The sequence below is a fragment of the Ruditapes philippinarum genome, unplaced genomic scaffold (genome assembly GCF_026571515.1).
Source record: "Ruditapes philippinarum isolate M1 unplaced genomic scaffold, ASM2657151v2 ctg14182_1_1_1_1, whole genome shotgun sequence".
NCBI classification, from domain to species: Eukaryota; Metazoa; Mollusca; class Bivalvia; order Venerida; family Veneridae; genus Ruditapes; species Ruditapes philippinarum.
The window spans coordinates 1-23,216 of record NW_026851657.1 but is presented as its reverse complement, the minus strand read 5'-3'; the positions used below and the strand labels follow the sequence as shown (position 1 = coordinate 23,216).

Here is a 23,216-nt window from a genome sequence, read left to right as displayed (position 1 = left end):
ATAGGGCGCCGCCATTTTGAAATGGACGTCACGTCAGGTTTACAACGTAAGTCAACGGGAAAATATAAAATTTCAACACATTTTGACCATATTACTGACTTTTTGAAAAAAATGAAAAACATGCCTAGAGATATTGACGTCAGGGTTAACATGACATTAATTTAAATGATTTTACTATTATATTAAATAAAAAATGGAATGTTCAAATTTGATGGGACAGACTATATAGTGTAATAACACTTTGACGTGACGTCATTTGCGCTATATGGAAACATAGCGTTAAAGCGCGCTAATGTTAGCGTTACACTATGTGCGCGTCATTGAAAATTTACTCATTTTAACAGTTTACGTATACTGTTCTTATTTTACATATGTGATAAATAGAATATTATATTCGTGTAGTGTCGATGCTAAATTTATTGAACTCGTTGAATAAAACAATATTATGCTCGCCAGAGGCTCGCATAATATGATTTTATTCAACTCGTTCAATATATTTAGTATTAAACTACATTCATTCAATATCCTCTATTTAACTCTCCCCTGCACATTGACGTCACAGATCTATAGATTCTACCGTCATAATAATTATGCACCCCATATAGTCTACGTCAACTAGATGCCGGACTAGAATAATTCAGGTCCTTTCTTTTCCCTGCATACCACAAACTTGTGGAACAGACTACCAAAACAAGTCGTAAACCTGCCTGCTACAGTATTGAATAAAAAGGTCCAAGCAGTTTTTTCCACAGCTTTTTTATTCACTCTATTTTCTTTCATTATTTCATATCCTCCCTATCCTATATTTATTTATCCCAGTTTTTTTAATCTTTCACTTGTGTTGTATAAACCCAGCTCATTATACCCATCCCAGTGCCTCATAATTATTTCCTTTTTTAGAATATTTAGTGGCGTTTTACAAAAATTAAATTTAGTAGTATGAATCTTTTAATTTTAGTAATTATCGCAAAGTGATATTCTATCATTAAACCGGTCAAAAAATCAAAATGGCGGACTGACAACACACGGATAATATTGGTATTGAAATTCATGCGAGTTTGGCTTAAATATATATCTACTCACAATGGCAACTCGAAGCTTAACAGAAGTATTTATTTTGATGAGAAATAATGCTCTGCAAAGTCGGAACATTTTCTCTGACCAAGTAAGTAACGCTTGAAATTTTATTTTAGATGCCGGTTGAACAAAACAAAATTTTGATTTGTCTTTGGCGGATTACGTTGAAGAGGTTTGGGTCATCAGATTATTGTACTTTTGTTTCTCTGTTTTCCGCAAATGATATAGTGTCAAATGATATAGGTCTAGTGTATCCCCATTCAAACACTGCATCTAGTTCAATTTATTTTGCAGAAACCCATTCAATAATCAATTTCAGCACAGGAACCTGAAATTCTATCCAAAAAAAAATAATAACGATTTAAAAAAATCTTAAATATATATACTGATATGAAAAAGGCAAAGCCTCAAAGCGAGCTCGATTTACTTTTACGGTGAAATAGTAATATGAAATTAGGCAAAGGCTGTTAAAATAATCATTCATTTTCATTTTACATCTGTTTTAAAAGTGCCATTTGGTATTCTATTCACTGCTGCCGTTTATTCTGGTTCCCTGTCCTATTATAGTCCCCATAGAACTAAGAAGTCCGCAGGGGACCAGTTTACTCATCCGTTTTCAATAAGAGTTTCTCGGCTTTTATCATTATCTTGTAAGTTGAAAAGTTGGGATTGGCTGTTGTCGGAATACACCGCCGTTTATCATTGCGTTACGGCGCCCAACAAGAAATGGTACTGAAAATTTCACTGATCGGTATAGAATTCTATACATTTTTTTTTATTTTTGAATATACACGTGTAGTCTATAGCCTGGGGCCAAAGCCCGGATCCGCTCCGCGACCCCGGGCTTTGACTTTCCCGTATAAAATAATTGTTCATTTTTATTTTACATTTTCCGTTTTAAAATTGTCATTAAATATTTTATACACTGCTTCCATTTATTCTGGCTCCCTGTCCTATTATGGTTTCCATATAAGTGCGCAGGACACCAGTCTACGCTTCCATTTTCAATCAGAATACCTCAGCTTTTATCGTTATATTGTAATTCGAAAAGTTGCGATGTGTCAATTCAGTGCTTCGGACGAAAGTTTTCAAAACCATCATTATCTAGCAGGTACTGGCGTTACCTTAAAGCTCTCTTTGAGAGCAGGCCCTTCGGGCCAGCTCTTCAAACTCACTATAAAAAACACAAGGAAGCAACAAAAAGTTCCCCACCCACTGCTACATTTACAAGGAATATTCGTAAAAACGCCTGGAATTTACTTCTGAGCACACTTAACAGACTTCCCGAAAGTGAAAAAAAAGTGTCAAACATTCAGTCTGACAAAGCATGAAAATCTGTCAGACCGAATAAAATTAATCAAAATCAAAGGAAAACTTGTGTTTGTATTTCTAAGACACTTTTCGGTTATAATTTTTTCGCCATAAAAATTTGCACAGTCAGTACAGCGCATTTTTATCTCCTCCCTGTCGTACACCAACGATTCACGGTCCTGCTTCCAATTTTCATTAAATATTTTCTCAGGTCTGTTCTTTTCATCCTTCTTCTGCTGTTCTGCGCGCTCCTCTGAAATAGATTTTCATTTTTTCCCAGGTTTGGCACCTTTAGCGACGCCATTTTGTATATATGCAACTTGGGTAAAAGCCGGACAGTCGGACTGATCCGGAATAAAAAATTGTCGGACTTAATCAAAATTTATCGGACATGTCCGTCTGACCAACGTACATGTATTTCTGGAAGTCTGACTTAACCATTAAAACAAATTGAAATCTATCGGAAACACTGCTTACTCTTATCAACTATCCCAACTTTTACGCCAATGAATTTATCACTGCTCTTCTCCTATCGTCGGGTTCCATTGCCAGTTCGGTACCATAGTGAATGATATTTATACCTTCAAAATCAAAGTTTGGGGGGGGTATATAGGAGTCATCCGGTGGTTGGTCGGTCAGTTGGTCGGTTGGTTGGAATTCAATACAACTTCATACAATGGTCAAGCACAATTAGGGGAAGTGCAGTGCACAAGAATCATAACTCTATCTAAAGTAATTTCAGAGTTCTTGCCCTTTGTTACTTTTCCATTGCTTTCTTTTGTCCGGACCATAACTTGAAGACTAATGGTTGGAATTCAATATAACTTCATACAATGGTCAAACACATTGAGAGGAAGTGCAGTGCACAAGAACCATAACTCCATCTTGACTTATTATAGAGTTATTGCCCTTTGTTACTTTTCCTTGTCCGGGGCATAACTTGAAACCTATTGCTTGGAATTCAAAACAACTTCATACAATGGTTAAGCACAATAAGAGGAACTGCAGAACATAAGAACCATAACTCTATCTAAAGTAATTTCAGAGTTATTGCCCTTTGTTACTAATACTTTTCCATTGCTTACTTTTGTCCAGAGCATTACTTGAAAAGTACTGTTTGGAGTTCAATACAATTTCATACAATGATCAAGCACATTGAGCGCAGTGCACATAAACAATAACTCTTTCTGGACTCATTTAAGAGTTTTTGCCCTTTGTTACTTTTTAATGTCCAGTGCATAACTTGAAAATTAATGTTTGCCATTGGAATTCAATGAAACTTCATACAATGGTCAAGGGCAGTGAGATGAAGTGCAGTGCAGAAGAAGCATAACTCTATTTTGACTCATTACAGTTATTGCGCCCTTTGTTACTTTTTTGTCCAGTGCATAACTTGAAAACTAGTAGTTGGAATTCAATACAACTTCATACAATAGTCAAGCGAAATGAGAGGAAATGCAGTGTACAATAACCATAACTCCATCTTCAGTATTTGTAGAGTTATTGCCATTTGTTCCTTTTCCTTGTCCGGTGCATAACTTAAAACTAATGTTTAGAATTCAATGCAATTTCATACAATGGTCAAGCGCAATGAGAGGAAGTGCAGTGCTCAAGAAGCGTAACTCTTTCTGGATTTATTACAGAGTAATTCAATAAAACTTCATCAATGGTCAACCATATTGTAAGGAAATGCAACATACAAAAACCACAACTATCTTTAATTGCCCACAACCATAACTCTATTTCAATTCTTTAACAAGGTATTCTGTTACTTGTAACTTCCTCATTTCCAAAGCAGTCTTGCGGGGGTATTAATCACATTTAGTGATAGTTCTAGTTATATGTGCCTTTATCGTTTTGAAGAATAAAAAATCAATTTATGCTTTACATAATTTGTTGAAATTTTACTACTAAACTATATCAAATATAAACAGATTTTTTATCTGATGTAAGAAAATATTTTCAAACATTAACAGATTAATGTTTTGGGAAAATCCCAAGGGTAGGTCACTCTAAAATCATATAACTATGTAAACAGCGAGATTTTCAAAACTGACAGTTTGAAAAAAAATCATGGCTAGCCAAATAAGTGTTGCAATATTAATAAACCTTGTTCTGTGGCACGATAAATCAGAAAAGGTGAAAAATTTGAAAACAATTTCCAACAACTGAGAATGGAATTTACCCACATATTTCATACAACTTTAAATTTCAATTCAATTTAACATGCATGGTACATAGCAAGGGCTATCTATAGGGACGGCTTTCTGTCTTCTAGCTGATATAAGTCAGCTACTGTTAAGTCATAATTCTGGTGAAGAATGTGCACAGGGCAATTTAGGGGAAAGTATTACCATTTTTAGGGGAAAATATACCAATTTTTGGTTAGACTTAGACTGCCTTTATTCTGCTGTAAAATACCGGCGAAAAAATGACTGCTGTGGGACAACCTGGGCAATAAAGACAATTGATTTTGCCTCCTCTGGATCATCTATATATTCTATTATTTCTAGATTTTGCCATCAGATAACCAGCATTGTATGATCATCATCTGTTACCACTGCTCTTTTTGTACAATTATTTTATTACTTGTTTTGGTCATTAATATTCTTTGACTACAGATGTTACGGTAAGAAAAATTGAGATGTAACATTGATAAAACCTGAATGAAATAAAAACTATCTAAAGAACAAGTTTGGTTGTTGTTGTTGTTGTTGTTGTTTTTTGTTATTCTTCTTTATGACTATTTTAAATGAGTCAGCTGTGATTCAATGCAACTTATTTTAATAATAATTGATGGGTTATGAATAACTTGATATTTGTGTATGTACATGTAATGTTTGTACTGAAGAAGACTATATAGTTGAAACAAGTACTACAATGATATTATGACTATTGAAATTCTACCAGCGTCTATTCTAGGAATCGAAAAATGGGGGATTTTATCGAAAAGTGAGAATTTATTACATTTGTTGATCTTTTTCCTTCCTCTTTATGAAATTTTTTTACCCTGTCTTTGAAAAAATAGGGATGAATTCTCAAAAATATGAATCCCCCATCTCCCCTCCTAGAATAGACTCTGGCTACTGAAATGTTTTTATTATTCAACATTATCAGTCTTTTATGGTACTTTCAATCAAAATTAAATTAAGTATAATATTCCTATGTCTGTCACAGTTTGTATGTGTACTTGTTTTAAACTTACAAGCAAGTGGTGGCATTCCAGACTAAAATTATATTTATTTATAATAAGTTAATATGACAAAGTTGCGTACATTGTACATTTTAATTTACATGTACATGTAATTCCATGCTTGTAACAGGGGAGTGTGATTCAGAGATACATTTACATATAAGTGTAACCAAAGACTCAATCTAAAGTGTTTGGAATAGAAACAGTGTGATAATCACTTAATTATTCAAGATGGAATATTTAGCTGGAGGAAATACTCTCACCATGAATTAATATAACTACAGTTAGAAAGACTTTATTTGCATTTAACTCCAGAGCCTGTTACAGCTGTTTTAGGAAAATGCCCCCTGCTTTAAATTGGGAAAAATTATACAGATTTTTTTGGACATTTTGGGAAAACTCTCGAAAGAAAAAGAAAAAAACTACCAAAACAATGTATTGTAATACAGTTTGACTGTATATCAATATATAAGAATTAGGGTTTGACTGTAATGTTGAACCCCTGTCCCTGATGGTTGATGTATATTAAGCTGATATTAATGTATATTTACAGGTCTCAGATGACAGGATGGGGCTAATGTCCAATGTCAACCTTGACCTTGAGTCGGGTACAGTTAACACAAGATCGAATAGACTTCCACCTGAATGGTAGGTATAGATTATAGGAAGGATATGATGAGCTTCTAATTTTACAATATTTGTGTGTCTAATCTATGTTTAATGAGGGTCCATCTGCCTGTAAGAGCACAAAAAGCAGTTTTCCCTGTCTTTTACTGACCCCAGACAATTGTCACTTAAGTCATGTGTTTAAAGCCATCTCTGCCTACTTGTAGAGCCACTACACTCGGCATTAATCAAAACACGGGCAGCTAGTCTGCAGGATATAAGTTTTGGTTATCTTTTTCACTGTTTCAAGTTCTTCAAATCTTCTGCCGGTGCCCTGTCCCTTATCTGTGACATTTTTTTTACAATATTTCAGTAATCCAGTTTATCATGTACCATAATGGTTTCAATGTTTCTTTTGCAAACTTTAAAACAACAAAAAAATAGTGGCGATGGATAAATAGCGGAAGATTTCATGTCCTCAACAAATCATTTCTAAAATTGTGTTTGCTTTCAAACTTACAATCTGGGATGATAAAAAATCATTTACTCTATTAAAAACATTTTAAAGATAGTTTTTCTAGAAAAAAAACAGTGTTTTATGACTTTTCTTTTACTTTTTTCTTCTGATAATTGAATGTTGTGAAAGAAATAGCCTATCACCATTGCATCTCAAAGATCTGTTTTGGGAAGGTAGCGATATTGCACTATGTCTTTTGTGTTGGGGTGGTCATAATGTGGACAAAACAATTTAAAGTTCAAAATTCAGAAATTGATTAGAATAAGGTGTGATCTTTTTACTTTCTGCTTTAAGATTTTGTTTGACTTGTAGGGTTGATGGTGTGGAAGAAATCCAGTATGAAATGACGAGAATCAAATTAAAAAGTAAGCAAACATTTATAATTATGTATTTATTTGCTTGTATATATTCTCTTCTGTTTCAGCTACAGTTATGTTTGATAATTTTTGAAACACATGTAAATATATCATATGGCATTATGATAAAGTTAGCTGAATTCAAGGTTTCCTGAGGGTGAAGGTAGCCCGTAGTTTTGAATCCCACCAGGCACTTTGGGTTTTTTATGTGAGGAAGCTTTTAGAATGTTGGTGGTTCTGCTCAGGAACCTGCTCATGTCTGAAATAATGCATGGAGGGGCACCTTACGTCTGCCTCCACTAGTAAACCTGGAAAGTTGCCATATGACCTTTGTTGGTATGACAAAACCCGACAAAAAAATTAAGGTTTCCTATCTTTTCAAATTATAATTGCAATGTGAAATGAATGTCTTTGTTCAATTTCAAGGTGACAGAATCTCATAGATAATCATAATTATAAACATATATGTTCATTGTAGTTGTAGATATTCCTTTATATACATGCAGTAAAAATACATACATATATAAAAGATATTTATGTAATGTATATGAGGTCATTTAAAAAATAATGTCAAAGGATGTTGACGTTGTCTTTGACATTAAAAATAAAAAAAGATAAATATGAATAAGTAACAATAAGCAAATTTCAAAAGATTTTATTTATTTCAAGAGCAATAGAAATTGATATTTTTAAGTATCAAATATGTCAATTTATATAAATAATAAATGACATTAAGGGTTTTTTTCTCATGCATGTGGCTAATTATTATATTTATTTTATATTATAGTGAAAGAGCTTGCATCACTACATGACAAACATCTAACACGACCAGCATTTGATGACAGTATTGATGAAGAACATGCGATAGAAATACAGACCCAGGAAATTACTCAAGTATTTATATCTCCTTTTATTATTCTTGTCACAAAGAAGATAAGGCATAAATATGTCTTTAAGTCATAAAATTTACAAGTTATGATTAATAAATTACTAAAACCCAGCTCCTACTATGCATGTGAGTGTAATGTCAGCAGGCTGACATGTCATGTTGCAATGAGGTTCAGGCATTATGGATTTTTACACTTTGACTACTCATAAAACTTTATAGCAAATAAATCATGCGAGATATATTAAAAAATTGCTTAGAAATATTGATTTCTGTTGTTTTAGTTCAACTTTTAACTTGATATGGACATAGTTTTGTCTTTAGCTCAACTGTTGGAAGAATAGGGACAGCTATTGTACTCACCCAGGCATCAGCATGACTTTTTTGAGAGCATTATTGGAGGTCACTATCCAAGGCCTATAACTTTAACATTGATTTTGACAGAATTATGGCCCTTTTTGAACTTAAAATTTTTTTTAACATTATCCAGGCTCTTGGTTTGCTATCAAGCAATGAGAATAGAAAAGCATCTGGCAGCTCTTGTTTTGTATTTATTATAAAGTAACTTTACCATTCAAATTATTGTGAGAAACTTATAAAGGTTTCCTAGCTAAGGTTGTTTTGACACATGTATTGTCTGTTTGTCTTTCAGATGTTTGCACACTGCCAGCGATTAATACAGCAAATCACTGCCCGCAGTAGACGTGGGACCGATCAAGAACTGCTTCTTTCACAAAACATGGTTATGTCCCTTGTTAGATCTATACAGGAAATGTCAAATAATTTTAGAAAAAGTCAATCATCATACTTGAAAAGTGAGTGAATTTTAAAAGATTTGATGCTGAAAATTGGTTATAGACATACAGTTTTGTCCTGTTTGTGTGCAAGACGTCTGCACACGTAGGTTTGAAAAATCTGCATAGTAAATATGTGTAATGTGCAAGGTCCATGTCAAAGGTTAAGGTCACTGCATGGAATTTCACTAAGTATATTGATAATATATACTTGCAACTCATTTTTGAAATCAAATACATTACTAATGTCTTTATAATTTTAGTACTTGTCATGTTCATATTTGGTCTAAATTCAATAATGCTTGATAGTATTAGCTTTATACTTATATATGAACACCATAAAAAGATAATGTTAATATTTGCCAGCTCAAATTCATGTTCTTTGAACACTTAGCTAATTTTTAGCTTGTCTAAACAAAGAATACGTAGAGCTACCAGTATTGTACTCACCCAATTATCACAATTGCTTTCATACTTTGGTTAAGTTTTTGTATGCAAGTTGGTACCTTCAAAACTAATGAAGGGAATAGGTTGAAACTTCACATGCTAATTTAAGAGCATAATAGGAGGTCACTGTTCAATGCCAATAACTTTATGACATTTATGTTTTTGTTCATTTCTTTTACAGAATTACGGAGTCGAGAAGAACGATCTCAATTTTTTGACACAAATATAGGACCAGATTCAGGAACACTTCCTGAAGATGATATGTATGCAAGTTATGATAGGGTAAGTAAGATATCAGTCATATTTAACTCTGATCTGATTAGCAGGAAATTTGACTTTATATTACCATATTCCCTGTAAAGGCCCCGCCCTCTAAAACCATCCCTGAAAAGGTCTCACCCTCCAATTTCCCTGTAAAGGCCCCCCACAATGCAAGTTTGGCTTTTCTTCTCTGCTAGTTAAAAAACCCCACTGCATTGTCCCAGCAGTATGATTATAGATGGATGGTACTTTGCTAATTTTCCCCACAAATTTTCCCCACTATTCCTTGCACTACCCATTTCAAAAATGTATTCTGATTTTTGTTTTTAATGTTTGAAATTTCAAGATATTTTTGATATTTTCACTATTGTCTTAATATTGATACTTTTAACACGGTTTTATTAAAATGTAGATATGTGTTACAGGGTTTTTAATGTTAAAGGCCCATTGCATCTTAGAAATGCTATCATTTTTATTTCTCAAAAACATTGTATTTTTGGTATGTTGTTACAGTTTCATAAAGAAATACTCATTTGCCACAGATGAACTAGCTTTCACTTCTTCTGCTCTGTTTTTAATGGGTATAATCATAGTGATTTAGTATTTTGTATGGAAATCAAAATACTACTTTGTTTACATTTTGCTACCCTTACAACACATAATTGCATATCCAGCAACTTTCTTCAGTTGTTAAACATCTAATATGCTCTAAATCCATTATTAAAACATTATTAAAGACATGTTTGACATTTTTAAAGAACTAAAAATATGGATTTTTGAGGCACAATGTCCCTTTAATATATATTTCAGGGTTTTTCATCAGAACAGATGCAGCTGGTAGACAACAATACACAGGTAGTAAATCAGAGAGATAAGGAGATTGCCCACATTGTACGCTCTATACAAGATCTGAATGAAATATTTAAAGATCTGTCACACATGGTTGTGGATCAGGTATTTACCTCTATTTTGTCTTTTTTTCGTTGTCTAGTGATCTCTTTAAGATAATCATTTATTACTCACAAACATCCAGGATTGAATTGATATGATCCTAAGGTTTTCATTTTCATGGCATTATTAAAGCTACTTTTATTCATTGCTCTTATCACATACCCATCTTGCTTTTCTGATTCCTTAAAAACTATATACATATAGATGCTTTTCAATTAACAATTATGCAAATTTGAGGCTCATTTCCATTATACTTGTATCATATGCTTAAGATAAGATAAAAAAATCTCTCATCTGTCTATTATCTTCATGAAAATGATAATAATCTTATACTTATTGGTGCTATAATATTACATGTATTTTCCTTCATATGACTATTTTTATGTTCCAGGGAACAATATTAGACAGAATAGACTATAATATAGAACATGCATCAGTGCAGGTGGAGAAAGGACTACAACAATTACAAAAAGCTGAAAAATACCAAAAGAAAAATAGAAAAATGCATTTAATTTTAATATTAGCATTATTGATAATAATTCTTATAATAATACTTATAGCAACAAAAAGCTAGTACATAGTTGTTACATAGAAAATTATTTTTTATTATTTATTGATCATTATATTTCTCTGACATTTGTTGTTTTGGCAATGTTAAAGCAGCTCTGTTGCCAAGGAAACTAATTTTCCTGTCATAATTTTGCTCCTCTTTGTAAAGAAAATGTTCAAAAATTTTAAATCTGTCAGGAGTTAAATCCTTTCAGTACTTAGTTTGTATATTCAAGTACATCATCTCATGATGTTAGCTTGTAAATATTTGCATTATTTCTTAATTGGCCTTTGAAATTTATCAAAATTTGTCGTTAGTATATACCGATGCAGCATCATGCTTATTAATTTTGTCCATCCCTGTATGTATTTATAACATCTGATTTTTCTCAACTCTCATATAATTTAAAGGGTCAAATACCCACATTTCAGAATACTCGTGTAAAAAATTCTTAATGTCCATAATAGCATAAGTGTGACTTAAAGCTGCATGCCTCCAGATGACCCAAAATATTTCAAGAAAATTAAACTTTGAAAAACCATACTAAAACTTTGAGAAAAGTAAACAAATTAAAGATTCAAGTGATAATTTATATCTTATGTGCACTTAATGACTGTATTTTGTAGTATTTATCACCATATTTCTACTGCGTTACTAACGCAGTAGGGGCTATTTTGCATATTTTGACCTCTTTTTGGTAATTTACGTGGATTTTAAGTGCAGATTGTAATGTGTCGAGTACTTTCTTTGTTCATTTCACAATATTTTACCTTTAAATACATTTTCAAAATGTTCATGAAAATTAGGATGAATCTGGAGGCGTGCTGCTTTAAATTCAAACCAGATAAAACACACACAAAAACAAAATGTATACCAGAGCTGTAGTAACATTGTCCAAACCAAATGTCTGTGATTAAAAACTGTATTAATATTAACAGTTTATTTATACAAACAAAGGGTCCTATTAAAGTGTGATTTGAATGTATATCCATTAAGCCAAATTGGAACCTAACACTTGCATACAGATTATGAATGTGAAAAAGTGGAAATTTTTGTTTGTCATATGTGTGTAATTTGCAATATTATCGTATCTAAAATTGTGTTTGGTGAAGATAGTTTGCTTTCTTAAAAGTATAGAAAGCAATTCAATAGTGTAGAATCTTTATTTTTCATTTTTATTTGGAATGTAAAGAATTTAATGAATTGAGAATTATATTGATAATACTTCAATTTTACACTTGTTAAGCAATTTTCCAGTCATGTTGACTACTTATTGGTATAATCAGTTGTTAATTTGCCATTATCTAGAATAGTGTCACAATATGTATCTATCTTTGTAGAATCATAAGTTTCCATGTACATTAATGTATGCTAAAAGTAGAAAAAAAACCTATCATCTTTGTTTTTTGCTGATACAAAAATGAATTTGTAAAAAACTGGGACATAATATAATGGGGACAAGTAACTGCCTACGAGATAGGTGTTTTATGTAGTTGTCCAGTTGACAATCAATAATTCGTTAAACATGAGTGTTTAATTCATATATTTATGCTGTAATGAAAATTTGAGTCGCGTCACGACAAAACCAACATAATGGGTTTGCGACCAGCATGGATCCAGACCAGCCCGCGCGGTCTGATCAGGATCCATGCTGTTCGCTATCGGTTTCTCTACTTATTATAGAGTTTGTAAGCAAACAGCATAGATCCTGATCAGACTGCGCGGATGCGCAGGCTGGTCTGGATTCATGCTGGTCGCAAACGCATTACGTTGGTTTTGTCATGGCGCGGCTCATTTACATTGACAAATTTTCATAATATCCTGTAAAGACCATTTTAATATTAATAGTCATCTAAAATTTTATGCCAAAATATATTCCTCTGATTTACACCGATTTATATACTACAAACAAAAAAACCCTTTCACAAGGATCAACAAGACAAAATGAGACAAAATGATAGCGAGTGTGCCTGATTAGATGAAAGGATAACAGGGCCATAATCTTCTGTTGTCTGTCCCATTATATTATGACCCAGTAAAAAAAAAACATACATGCTTCTCTACTTGTTCTTGCAAGCTCTAAATTGTATTTGTTTTGACTCTTTCTGCTGTTGATGAACTGAAGTATTACTAGTATCAAACTGATAATCATTATTATTAAAGCAGGGCATTGTTGTTTGGGGCATACACAATATTAGAAGAGTGCCATTTTGTCCATTGATAAACAACTTGTACAAGTTTGTAGTTACTTTACTTAATTCCTGAAATCAAAAATGAGATGTTGATTAACAGCTCAGTTGTCTCCCTTTATAATGTCAGTATATGTGTGACCAAACATTGTTTTATCTAAAGTAGCTACATATACATATATATATATATTTGTTTTGTTTTATGATAATTGTGCAATATTAAGGTTATTGTGTAAAAAAAAAATCTACTTAAACAATTAGTGAATTACTGATAGATAATAGATTATGTATTGTCAAGTCATATACATGTGTTCAATTAAGTAAACTTAGTGCTATATGTACAAATGTTTTTGTAGAACACCTATTGAAGATTGATTGTGTGCAGTCATCAATAAAAAAGTATTACAGTCAAGCCAAATCTTTTTGTCACATGGCAAATGTTATCAGTACCTAGTTTTTAATAAAAAAATTTTGTCTTTTGTAGCTCTTATAGAATTACTCTGCTTTCCCGAGTTTCTATTTATCATGTTATTACAAATATTTACCTTCAATCCATTGTTATACAAAATGAAATTTTATTTAAAGGTGTGTGAATTTATTATAGTCATTGCCAACATATAACCAGCATAGAAATAGCAAGGGTTGTAATACCTTTTCCATGGTATGATGTTGAAAAATAAACAAGTTTAAATTGTTCAATATCTTTACAAGCATTTGTTTAAAAATCAATTTTAATTGCATTGTTACAGAATATTGCACAGTTCAAGTTCACATGCTTAGGAATAAAATCACAAAGGCTGATAGGCCACAAAGCATTTGAACGATTAACCATGCATTATTATATAGCAATGCAAGCAAAATGAATGTCTATTTCCATTCTCAAATGCAGCAAAAAATATATTGAACAACATTGTGCATTAAAAATAGTTTTTCCCAATGTCATTTGGCCTATTGAGGTCGTATGAACGATAAGCATTCCTTTTTTATGCCGTGTGTAATAATGCACATGAATGCCCTATGAATAATGTAAAGCTTGTTAAATAACAGGATTATTTTCTTAGCTTCAATCATTCAAAATGTTTTTTTTCTGATGTTCCATACTTATTATAATCTCTTTGTTGAAAAGGTTAGTATTATGCCTGAACAATCAGTTATTTTGGCTCTAGTACTCTACAAAATATAGCAAATATGAATATACTGTATTTACACCCACCTGTGATAATTATGCTGCTTATAAAAATCATATTCTATTATTATACATTTTTTATTCTTTCCTTTTAGGCTAGGCACATCATGTTAGTACGACTTTCTAATAATTGCATCAAAAAGAATCATGTAAACACCTATGTTTTTAGATAAGCTTTTATCTATGGGCAGTTTTCATATGTACATTTTAAAAGAATTAACCATTCACCTGATGGAACCAAAATTGATTAGCCTTTACCTATAGTATAGACACAGCCCTGCAGTCGCACAGGTTCTATACTTTTGGTAGCTCAATATTTGTATTTCAATTTTGAAGTCCCTGATACTTGGAATGGACTGTTCTATATTCAAAGCTAGGCAATTCTATAAATTTGATACTGAAGTCCCTGAAAGTTAGAATAGACTGTTCCAAATTCAGAGTTAGGCAATTATATAAATTTGGCAGGTTAAGGGTTAATGAATAGGAGTTGCCATAATGATGTTTCAAAATTTTATCATCTGGTTTTACAGGAGCTGTATTTAGATATGTATAAAATACAAAGATCAGCTTCGTGAATGTTTCCACATTCCAATATGGTGATTTATGAAATAACCATGTCTTTGATATGTATTATATATGAATGTTACTAGTATAGCCGAGTGTGAGATACTGTGAATTCACTTAATTTCGTGGGCATGAAATTTAGTGGTTTTGTCACAAAGAACATTTTTGTGGGTTCAAAAATATGTGGACTGTAAATTGTAAATAATGTGATACAAAATAATCTTACAGTAAATGAAATTACATAAGAGCTTAAATTTGTGGATTGACCGATCCACGAAAACCATGAAAATAAGTTCCTCATGAATAACAATGATTTTGCAGTACATGTTCCTATGTAACAATTTTTACAAAGCAGATAATGAATTTGTGTAGAACAAAATGTTGTTGTATTCATACTTCTATACTAAAAAACCGGTTTTGTTTCGTTTTATGAACACTAGCCCGGATAATGATATGTACTGTTGAAAAGTTAACAAATTTAAAATTCCAGACATTAAGCTTAAGGAAATATTAGCAAATCATGCAAGGGTAAAATTTAATGACAGGTTGGTTGATATTTTCGCTAGAGGATATTTTAGCGTAAATCACTGATATTTCCATGTTGCTAACTTAATCACTTATATAGTATGTGCCATCAGTATGTATATTAACTAATTATAAAGAAACTCAAGACTGCAGCTCCATTTTGAATGCATTTTTATCTCCCTTTCTACAAGGACAGGTGTTGCTGTTATATGGTTTGCTTGAATTAAGTTGTAGATGTAAAAGATTTATAGTCATACAGTACAGTATTTAGGTAAATATGTGAAATGTTACACGATGGGAAATTATAGATACTTTTATGTATGTTAATGTTTTGGTACATTGTACAATATGTATTACCAAGTTTCAGGTGCAGATGAAAGAATAAAAGAGATGGTCGAACTTTGAGTTAATTGACAAACATGTTGACCATGTAAGTTATGCTGTTAACACTGCCAAAGATTATACATGCTTATTTAAGGTTCAATTGTCATGATCTAGCATTTAAATGCTTTTCACACAAATCGGGCTAAGAAAAGCATAAAAATACAATTTTCAATTTATTTCAAAGTATAATTCTTAACTATCTTTGCATATATTTTTGTAAAGTGCCCCGGCTTATTTATGTAAGAAATTCAAATGTTATGTTTTTAGGCTTTTAAACCTCAGTGGAGTCCCTTTCAGTATTTCAGAAAGAATTTCGGTGTTTTAATATTATGCACCTGGTCTGTCTGTTAATGATTTTCTTGTCCACTAAATATCTTTTGTTTTGAAGGAAATTGAAAGTATTTGGCAAAAAAGTTAACCATATGCAAAGCACAAGTTTTTTGGCTCTTATTATGGGTCATTTCCAAAATTTTGTGTTGTTTGAATCAGGTCTAGGTCATTATAAACTTACATTATGAACATGGAGCCTAGAATGAGTCAATGCCTATAATAAGTCTTTCCTTTCTTAATTTTAAACTTACCCCATTTTTCACATAGATAGATTAATTTGTTGTGAAGGAAATTGTGAAAATATTTAACTATATATACTTCAACAATACATGTATATACCTGTAAAACAAGTATTGAGCTATTTTACTTGGTCATTTAAAATGCTGGTATGAAAATGACATAAGTGATATTGTTTTACTTTTAAAATGTATGTCAATGTATTGAATCATATGTAAAAGCTGTTATATATGTAAACCTTTACTTGGTAAAGAAAAGTAATAAAAACATAAAAAAAAAAGATATTTTATAACTTTTTGTTTTGTATAAGCAAGATTTCTGTTTTAATACTAGATGGTTTGGATGGATTTAAGAAACACATCTGTATCTTGTAGATATTCCAAAAGATGATTCAAGTGAACCTGAACATTCAGGTAATGCCTGGTAAATACTGCAAGAGGCTTTATAAATGTCTTTTTTAAAGATTTGTACAACTCAGAAGAACAAGCCTGTCCATGTGCAGTGCACTCCCAATTTTCTCAGTGCCAAAAGTAAAACAGAAAAAGGGACATAATTTTTTTAGGATTATCTCCCCTCTTGAGGACAACTTTTATGACAATAGGTACCAGTATACAAAGTTTGTCGTGAGTAGCTTTAATGGTTTCTTGAGAACATGGACCTTAACGAAAAGGTTAAAAAAGCAGACGCCAATGCAGACAAGATGGTCATGACAATAGCTCAACTTTTCTTTTTTTTAGCTTACCTGACCACGAAGTGGTCAAGGTGAGGTATAGTGATGGGGCTATGTCCATCGTCGTGTGTTGTGCATCGTTCGTCGTCAACAATTGGGTTGTTAACAGTCTAGCAGTCACAGTTTTGATTGGATCATCATCAAACTTTGTCAGAATGTTTGTCTCAATGAAATACAGATCGAGTTCGAAAATGGGGGTTATCTCGGGTCAAGAACTAGGTCACAGGAGCTAAAAATAGAAAAAGCTTGTTAACACTCTAGAGGCTGCAGTTTTCATCCAAATATTCTGGGAATTTGTCAGGAAGGTAGTTTTGATGATATCTAGGTCAAGTTCGAAGATGGGTCATCTCGGTCAAAAACGAGGTCACAGGAGCTAAAAGTAGAAAAAGCTTGTTAACACTCTTAACAATTGGGTTGTTAACAGTCTAGCAGTCACAGTTTGATTGGATCGTCATCAAAACTTTGTCAGAATGTTTGTCTCAATGAAATACAGGTCAACTTTGAATATGGTTCATCTTGGGTTAAAAAACTAGGTCACAGGAACTAAAAATAGAAAAGCTTGTTTTTAACACTCTAGAGGGCTGCAGTTTTCATCCAATATTTCTGGAAATTTGTCAGGAGGTTGTTGTAATGATATCTAGGTCAAGTTTGAAGATGGGTCATCTCCGGTCAAAAACTAGGTCACAGGAGCCTAAAAACTTAGAAAAAGCTTGTTAACACTCTAGTGGCTGCAGTTTTCATCCAAATATTCTGGAAATTTGTCAGGAAGATTGTTTTGATAATATCTAGGTCAAGTTCGAAATGGTCATCTCCGGTCAAAAACTAGGTCACAGGAGCTAAAAATAGAAAAAGCTTGTTAACACTCTAGTGGCTGCAGTTTTCATCCAAATATTCTGGAAATTGTCAGGAAAGTGTTTTGATGATTTCTTAGGTCAAGTTCGAAGATGGGTCATCTCAGTCAAAAACTAGGTCACAGGAGCTAAAAATAGAAAAACTTGTTAACTCTCTAGTGGGCTGCAGTTTTTCATCCAAATATTCTGGAAATTTATGTCAGGAAACTTGTTTTGATGATTTCTAGGTCAAGTTCGAAGATGGGTCATCACCGGTCAAAAAACTAGGTCACAGGAGCTAAAAAATAGAAAAAGCTTGTTTACACTCTAGGGGCTGCCAGTTTTTTCATCCAAAAAAGATTCTGGAAATTTGTAGGGAAGGTTGTTTAGATTGATAGTGTAAGTTAAGTTCGAAGAAGATGGGTCATCTCCGGGTCAAAAACTAAGGTCACAGGAGCTAAAAAAGAAAAAAAGCTTGTTAACACTCTAGTGGCTGCAGTTTTTTTTTCATCCAAATATTCTGGAAATTTGTCAGGAAAGTTGTTTTGATGATTTCTAGGTCAAGTTCGAAGATGGGTCATCTCCGTCAAAAACTAGGTCACAGGAGCTAAAAAATAGAAAAAGCTTGTTAACACTCTAGTGGCTGCAGTTTTTCATCCAAAGCATTCTGGAAATTTTTCAGGAAGGTTGTTTTGATGATTTCTAGGACAAGTTCGAAAGATGGCGTCATCTCAGGTCAAAAAACAAGGTCACAGGAGCTAAAAATAGAAAAAAGCTTGTTAACACTCTAGTGGCTGCAGTTTTCGATCTAAATATTCTGGAAATTTGTTAAGGTTTTTTGATGATTTCTAGGTTCAAGTTCAAAGATGGGTTATCTCCGGTCAAAAACTAGGTCACAGGAGCTAAAATAGAAAAAGCTTGTTTACACTCTAGTGGCTGCAGTTTTGATTCAGAATTGGTCAGGAAGGTTGTTTTGATGATTTCCAGGTCAAGTTTGAATATGGGTCGTGTCTGGTCAAAAATTAGGTCACATTGCCCAAATATGGAAAAATCTTTATAACACACTAGAGGTCACATGTTTGACTCAGTTGTCATCAAACTTGGCCATGATGCTTGTTTAAGACATTACTTGGATGCGGTTGTGTCAGGTGAGCGATCCAGGGCCATCATGGCCCTCTTGTTTCTTTGAAAATTGGAGCTAAAAACAATTTGTCTGTTGGAACCAAAACCAATCGTCACTGCCATCATCATTATAGAGCTAGGCAAGCCATCATATTTATGCAGTCTGATCAGGTTCATTACTGTTGGGAGGTCAATATTATGTAAATCATAAAGTATGATGCAAGTTCCTTATTCATATTTTTTTTCCATTTAAAGTATATAAAGCTTGCTTTGTTCAAAATTGAAATTTGGGAGTCTTATGTCCTGGATGTCAATGCTATTTCTAGTGAGCATAGAATAAAAACAAGAGGGCCATGATGGCCCTGAGGTCGCTCACCTGTATATAGTCCCCCCCCACCCCCGGGCCAATTTTTACCCAAGGGCTTTTATTTGTTTATTTGAACAGACTTGGTAGACACCGATAAGAAGATGTTTCATGCTAAACATCTAAGTTCTAGCTCATTGGCTTTTTTAAAAGAAGATTTTTTAAGTTTTTACTATACACATATAGTTAAAAACAATGACACCCCTGGGGCAGGGCAAGTTTTGACCCCCGGGCGTTTATTTTAACAAACTTTGTAGATATTTACTCAAAGATGTTTCATGCTTAATATTCTAAAACTCTAGCTATTGGGTTTTTCCAAAGAAGATTTTTCAAGTTTTTGCTATACACATATAAGGAAAATCAATGACCCCCCCGGGCGGGGCCAGTTTTGACCCAGGGCTTTTTATTTGAACTAATCTTGGTAGACACCCATTAGAACATGTTTCATGCTAAATATCTTAGCTCTAGCTCTTTGAGTTCTTTAAAAGATGAATTTTTAAGTTTTTACTATATGCATATAGGGAAAATTCAATGACCCCTGGGCGGGGGGCAATTTTGACCCCAGGGCTTTTATTTGAACAAACTTGGTAGACACTCATTAGAAGATGGTTTCATGCCAAATATCTAAGCTCTAGCTCTTTGGGTTCTTTAAAGAAGATTTTTTTAAAGTTTTTTACTATATGCATATAGGGAAAATCCTATGACCCCTGGGCTGGGTCAATTTTGACCCCGGGCTTTTATTTGAACAAACTTGGTAGACATTCACTAGAAGATGTTTCATGCCCATATCTAAGCTCTAGCTCTTATGGTTCTTTTAAAGAAGATTTTTTAAGTTTTTACTATATGCATAAAGGGAAAATCAATGACCCCGGGCCGGGGCCAATTTTGACCCCAGGGCTTTAATTTGAACAAAACTTGGTAGACACTCACTAGAAGATGTTTCATGCTTAATATCTTAGCTCTAGCTCTTTGGGTTCTTTAAAAGAAGATTTTTTAAGTTTTTTACTATATGCATATCGGGAAAATCAATGACCCCCTGGGGCGGGGCCAATTTTGACCCCAGGGCTTTTATTTGAACAAACTTGGTAAGACATTCACTAGAAGATGTTTCATGCCAAATATCTAAGCTCTAGCTCTTACGGTTACTTTAAAAGAAGATTTTTTAAGTTTTTACTATATGCATATAAGGGAAAATCAATGACCCCCAGGGCGGGGCCAATTTTGACCCAGGGCTTTTAATTTGAACAAACTTGGTAGACACTCACTAGAAGATGTTTCATGCCCAATATCTTAGCTCTAGCTCTTTGGGTTTTTTAAAGAAAGATTTTTAAGTTTTTACTATATGCATATAGGGAAAATCAATGCCCCCCTGGGGCGGGGCCAATTTTGAACCCAGGGCTTTTATTTGAACTTGGTAGACACTCACTAGAAGATGTTTCATGCCAAATATCTAAGCTCTAGCTCTTATGTTTTTTTTAAAAGAAGATATTTAAAGATTTTTCTTTTGGTTGCCATGGCAACCAGAGTTCTGCATGGAATTAAATTCTTTGAACAATTTTTAAAGGTGACCACCAAAGGAACATTCCTGTGAAGTTTGGATGAAATTGGCTCAGTGGTTTATGAGGAGATGTCATTTAAAGCAAAAGTTTACGGACGGACGGACGGACGGACGACGGACGAAAAGCGATCACAAAAGCTCACCCTGTCACTTTGTGACAGGTGAGCTAAAAAGAGTGTAATAAATAAAGAAAAAAAGTCTTCAAATATTGTTATGAAATATACATGTATTTCTTTATTTTCAGTATAAATTATTTCATTCTATTTTCAGTATAAACAATTTCATTCTATTTTCAGTATAAATTATTTCATTCTATTTTCAGTATAAATTATTTCATTCTATTTTCAGTATAAATTATTTCATTCTATTTTCAATATAAACAATTTCATTCTATTTTCAGTATAAATTATTTCATTCTATTTTCAGTAAAAATAATTTCATTCTATTTTCAGTATAAATTATTTCATTCTATTTTCAGTAAAAATAATTTCATTCATATAAGAATATAAATTATATATTATCTCCTTGACTCGTACAGTGCAACAGGGGACTGGTATTCAAGGTTAATTCCTCTGTAAAAATTTCACATTTCATTATGATAAATATGATAAAAACATCTATGCCAATATCGAATATAGTTTTTACAATATTGCTCCCTTAACAAGCAAGGGTTGATTAAAAATGTCACATGAAAAATTGCCGAGTCAAAATGTTAAATAAATAAATGATTATTCTTGCAATACATTAAACAGATTTTTTATGTTTCCGTTTCTGGGCAGTGTCTTGTCTGCTACGATCTACCTCAATAACCTGAAAAAATACAACAAAGTCAAGTTTGGGTTGGGTTTTATTTTTTGGAATGGGTTTTACTTCGCACCAACACACTACAAGTCATATGGCGACATTCCAGATTAACTGGAAGTGGAAGACCTCAGGTGCCCTTCTATGAATTTTATGAGGCACAAACAGGCACTTGAGTAGAACGACCAAATTTCTGTAAGCTAGCTTGATAGCTTTCTCACATGGAAGAGTCTAAAATCCCCGTCAGGATTGGGAACTAAAGCCGTAAGTGGCAAGTGGTTTGAAGTCAGGGACCTCAACCACTTGACAATGGATACCCCAAGTTCATTTTGTGAGCATCATAAAACAGGGTAATTACAAAAGTATCCCATTCAAGTATCCTGTACATTTGTATTTAGCTCAAGTTCATTAGCATGGCTAGAAGCATGCAAGTCACCAAAGAGACATATGTGAGTGGCCTTTATCTAAAACAACATTAGTACAAGTTCATGAAACACTTACAATGACCACTTTACTGAAGGATTTAACTCACTACAGTGTTGGAACAGTACCTCTAGACACTTGGAGAAATCATGATTACAAAGTACAAAAATATTGTGTTTTTTTTGCCGATTCTTACATTTTTTATTATACACGTATCATTTCATCATATATAAATTGGTTTGAAGAGATGAGTTAGACATTTGAAAGAACATTTCTTTGGGTGAAAAGGTGAGATTTTAGCATTTACTCATTCAAGTGCCTTATTTGGTATATAGCAGAATATGATATTTAGTGTGCTGCTCCAGGACTGTTTTTAGTCTTACTCTTTAACAAATATATCTCTACACATTTCAACAAAATACATTTTAACATGTATTCAACCTTGTTGCCACAAAATTTACATCAACAACAGCATTACTGGATAACATTCATATGCAATTCTGATTTTTCATAATTTTTGTCAACAAAAAACATGCAGTATTGTATTTTAAAAAATAATGAGGAAACATCTGTCTGTTACTACACTAGAATGAACTTCAGTAAATTTTTCAGTTTCAATATCGGGAGTTTCAGTTTGATTGGGATTTTTTTTTTTTTTATTTCATTGGAAAAATTTAAGACCATTTGCCATTTAATTCAAAATGGGATAATCTGACCCATGATGACACTGAAAAGGCACGATAACACCATGTGTTTGAATGTATTGTACAATTATAGTCATTTAGTATTATTTTAAAACTCATCCAAGAACTTGTCATGTGACATGCCACAGACTTGCTTACTAGCACTTTGTTACTCCATTAAATCAAAGTTGACAACTTACGGTATGGAAGATACCGACGCCAACAGCATTGTTCTTTTGAAAATATGACTTACATTAGAATGTGGGAGGAGAACAAAGCTATATATATAAAATAGACTTTAATATTTACCTGTTTAACCTGATTTTTCTGCAATCTTTTCA

General features: G+C 32.9%; 1 protein-coding gene and 1 long non-coding RNA gene across 2 annotated transcripts; one reads left to right on the top strand and one right to left on the bottom strand.

The window, feature by feature from the left end:
- Positions 1-986: 986 nt before the first annotated feature.
- Positions 987-12,509, top strand: LOC132735537 (syntaxin-16-like). The gene is made up of 8 exons (XM_060722526.1): positions 987-1,165; positions 6,135-6,229; positions 7,017-7,069; positions 7,848-7,954; positions 8,599-8,761; positions 9,369-9,469; positions 10,259-10,402; positions 10,791-12,509. Exons 1-8 carry the CDS (start codon positions 1,085-1,087, stop codon positions 10,971-10,973), a joined length of 927 nt encoding a protein of 308 aa, XP_060578509.1. The 5' UTR covers positions 987-1,084; the 3' UTR covers positions 10,974-12,509.
- An 8,665-nt stretch (positions 12,510-21,174) lies between these two features.
- LOC132735467 (uncharacterized) lies at positions 21,175-23,214 on the bottom strand. The gene is made up of 2 exons (XR_009626460.1): positions 23,185-23,214; positions 21,175-21,778 (listed from the first exon to the last, which is right to left on the bottom strand). It is a non-coding gene; the product is annotated as an uncharacterized LOC132735467 (long non-coding RNA).
- Positions 23,215-23,216: the final 2 nt, after the last annotated feature.

Coding starts and splice junctions, on each gene's coding strand:
- LOC132735537 (XM_060722526.1), top strand. CDS start 1,085: ATGGCAACTCGAAGCTTAACAGAAGTATTTATTTTGATGAGAAATAAT. Junction 6,230..7,016: donor AATAGACTTCCACCTGAATG/GTAGGTATAGAT, acceptor TTTGACTTGTAG/GGTTGATGGTGTGGAAGAAA. Junction 10,403..10,790: donor CACACATGGTTGTGGATCAG/GTATTTACCTCT, acceptor TTTATGTTCCAG/GGAACAATATTAGACAGAAT.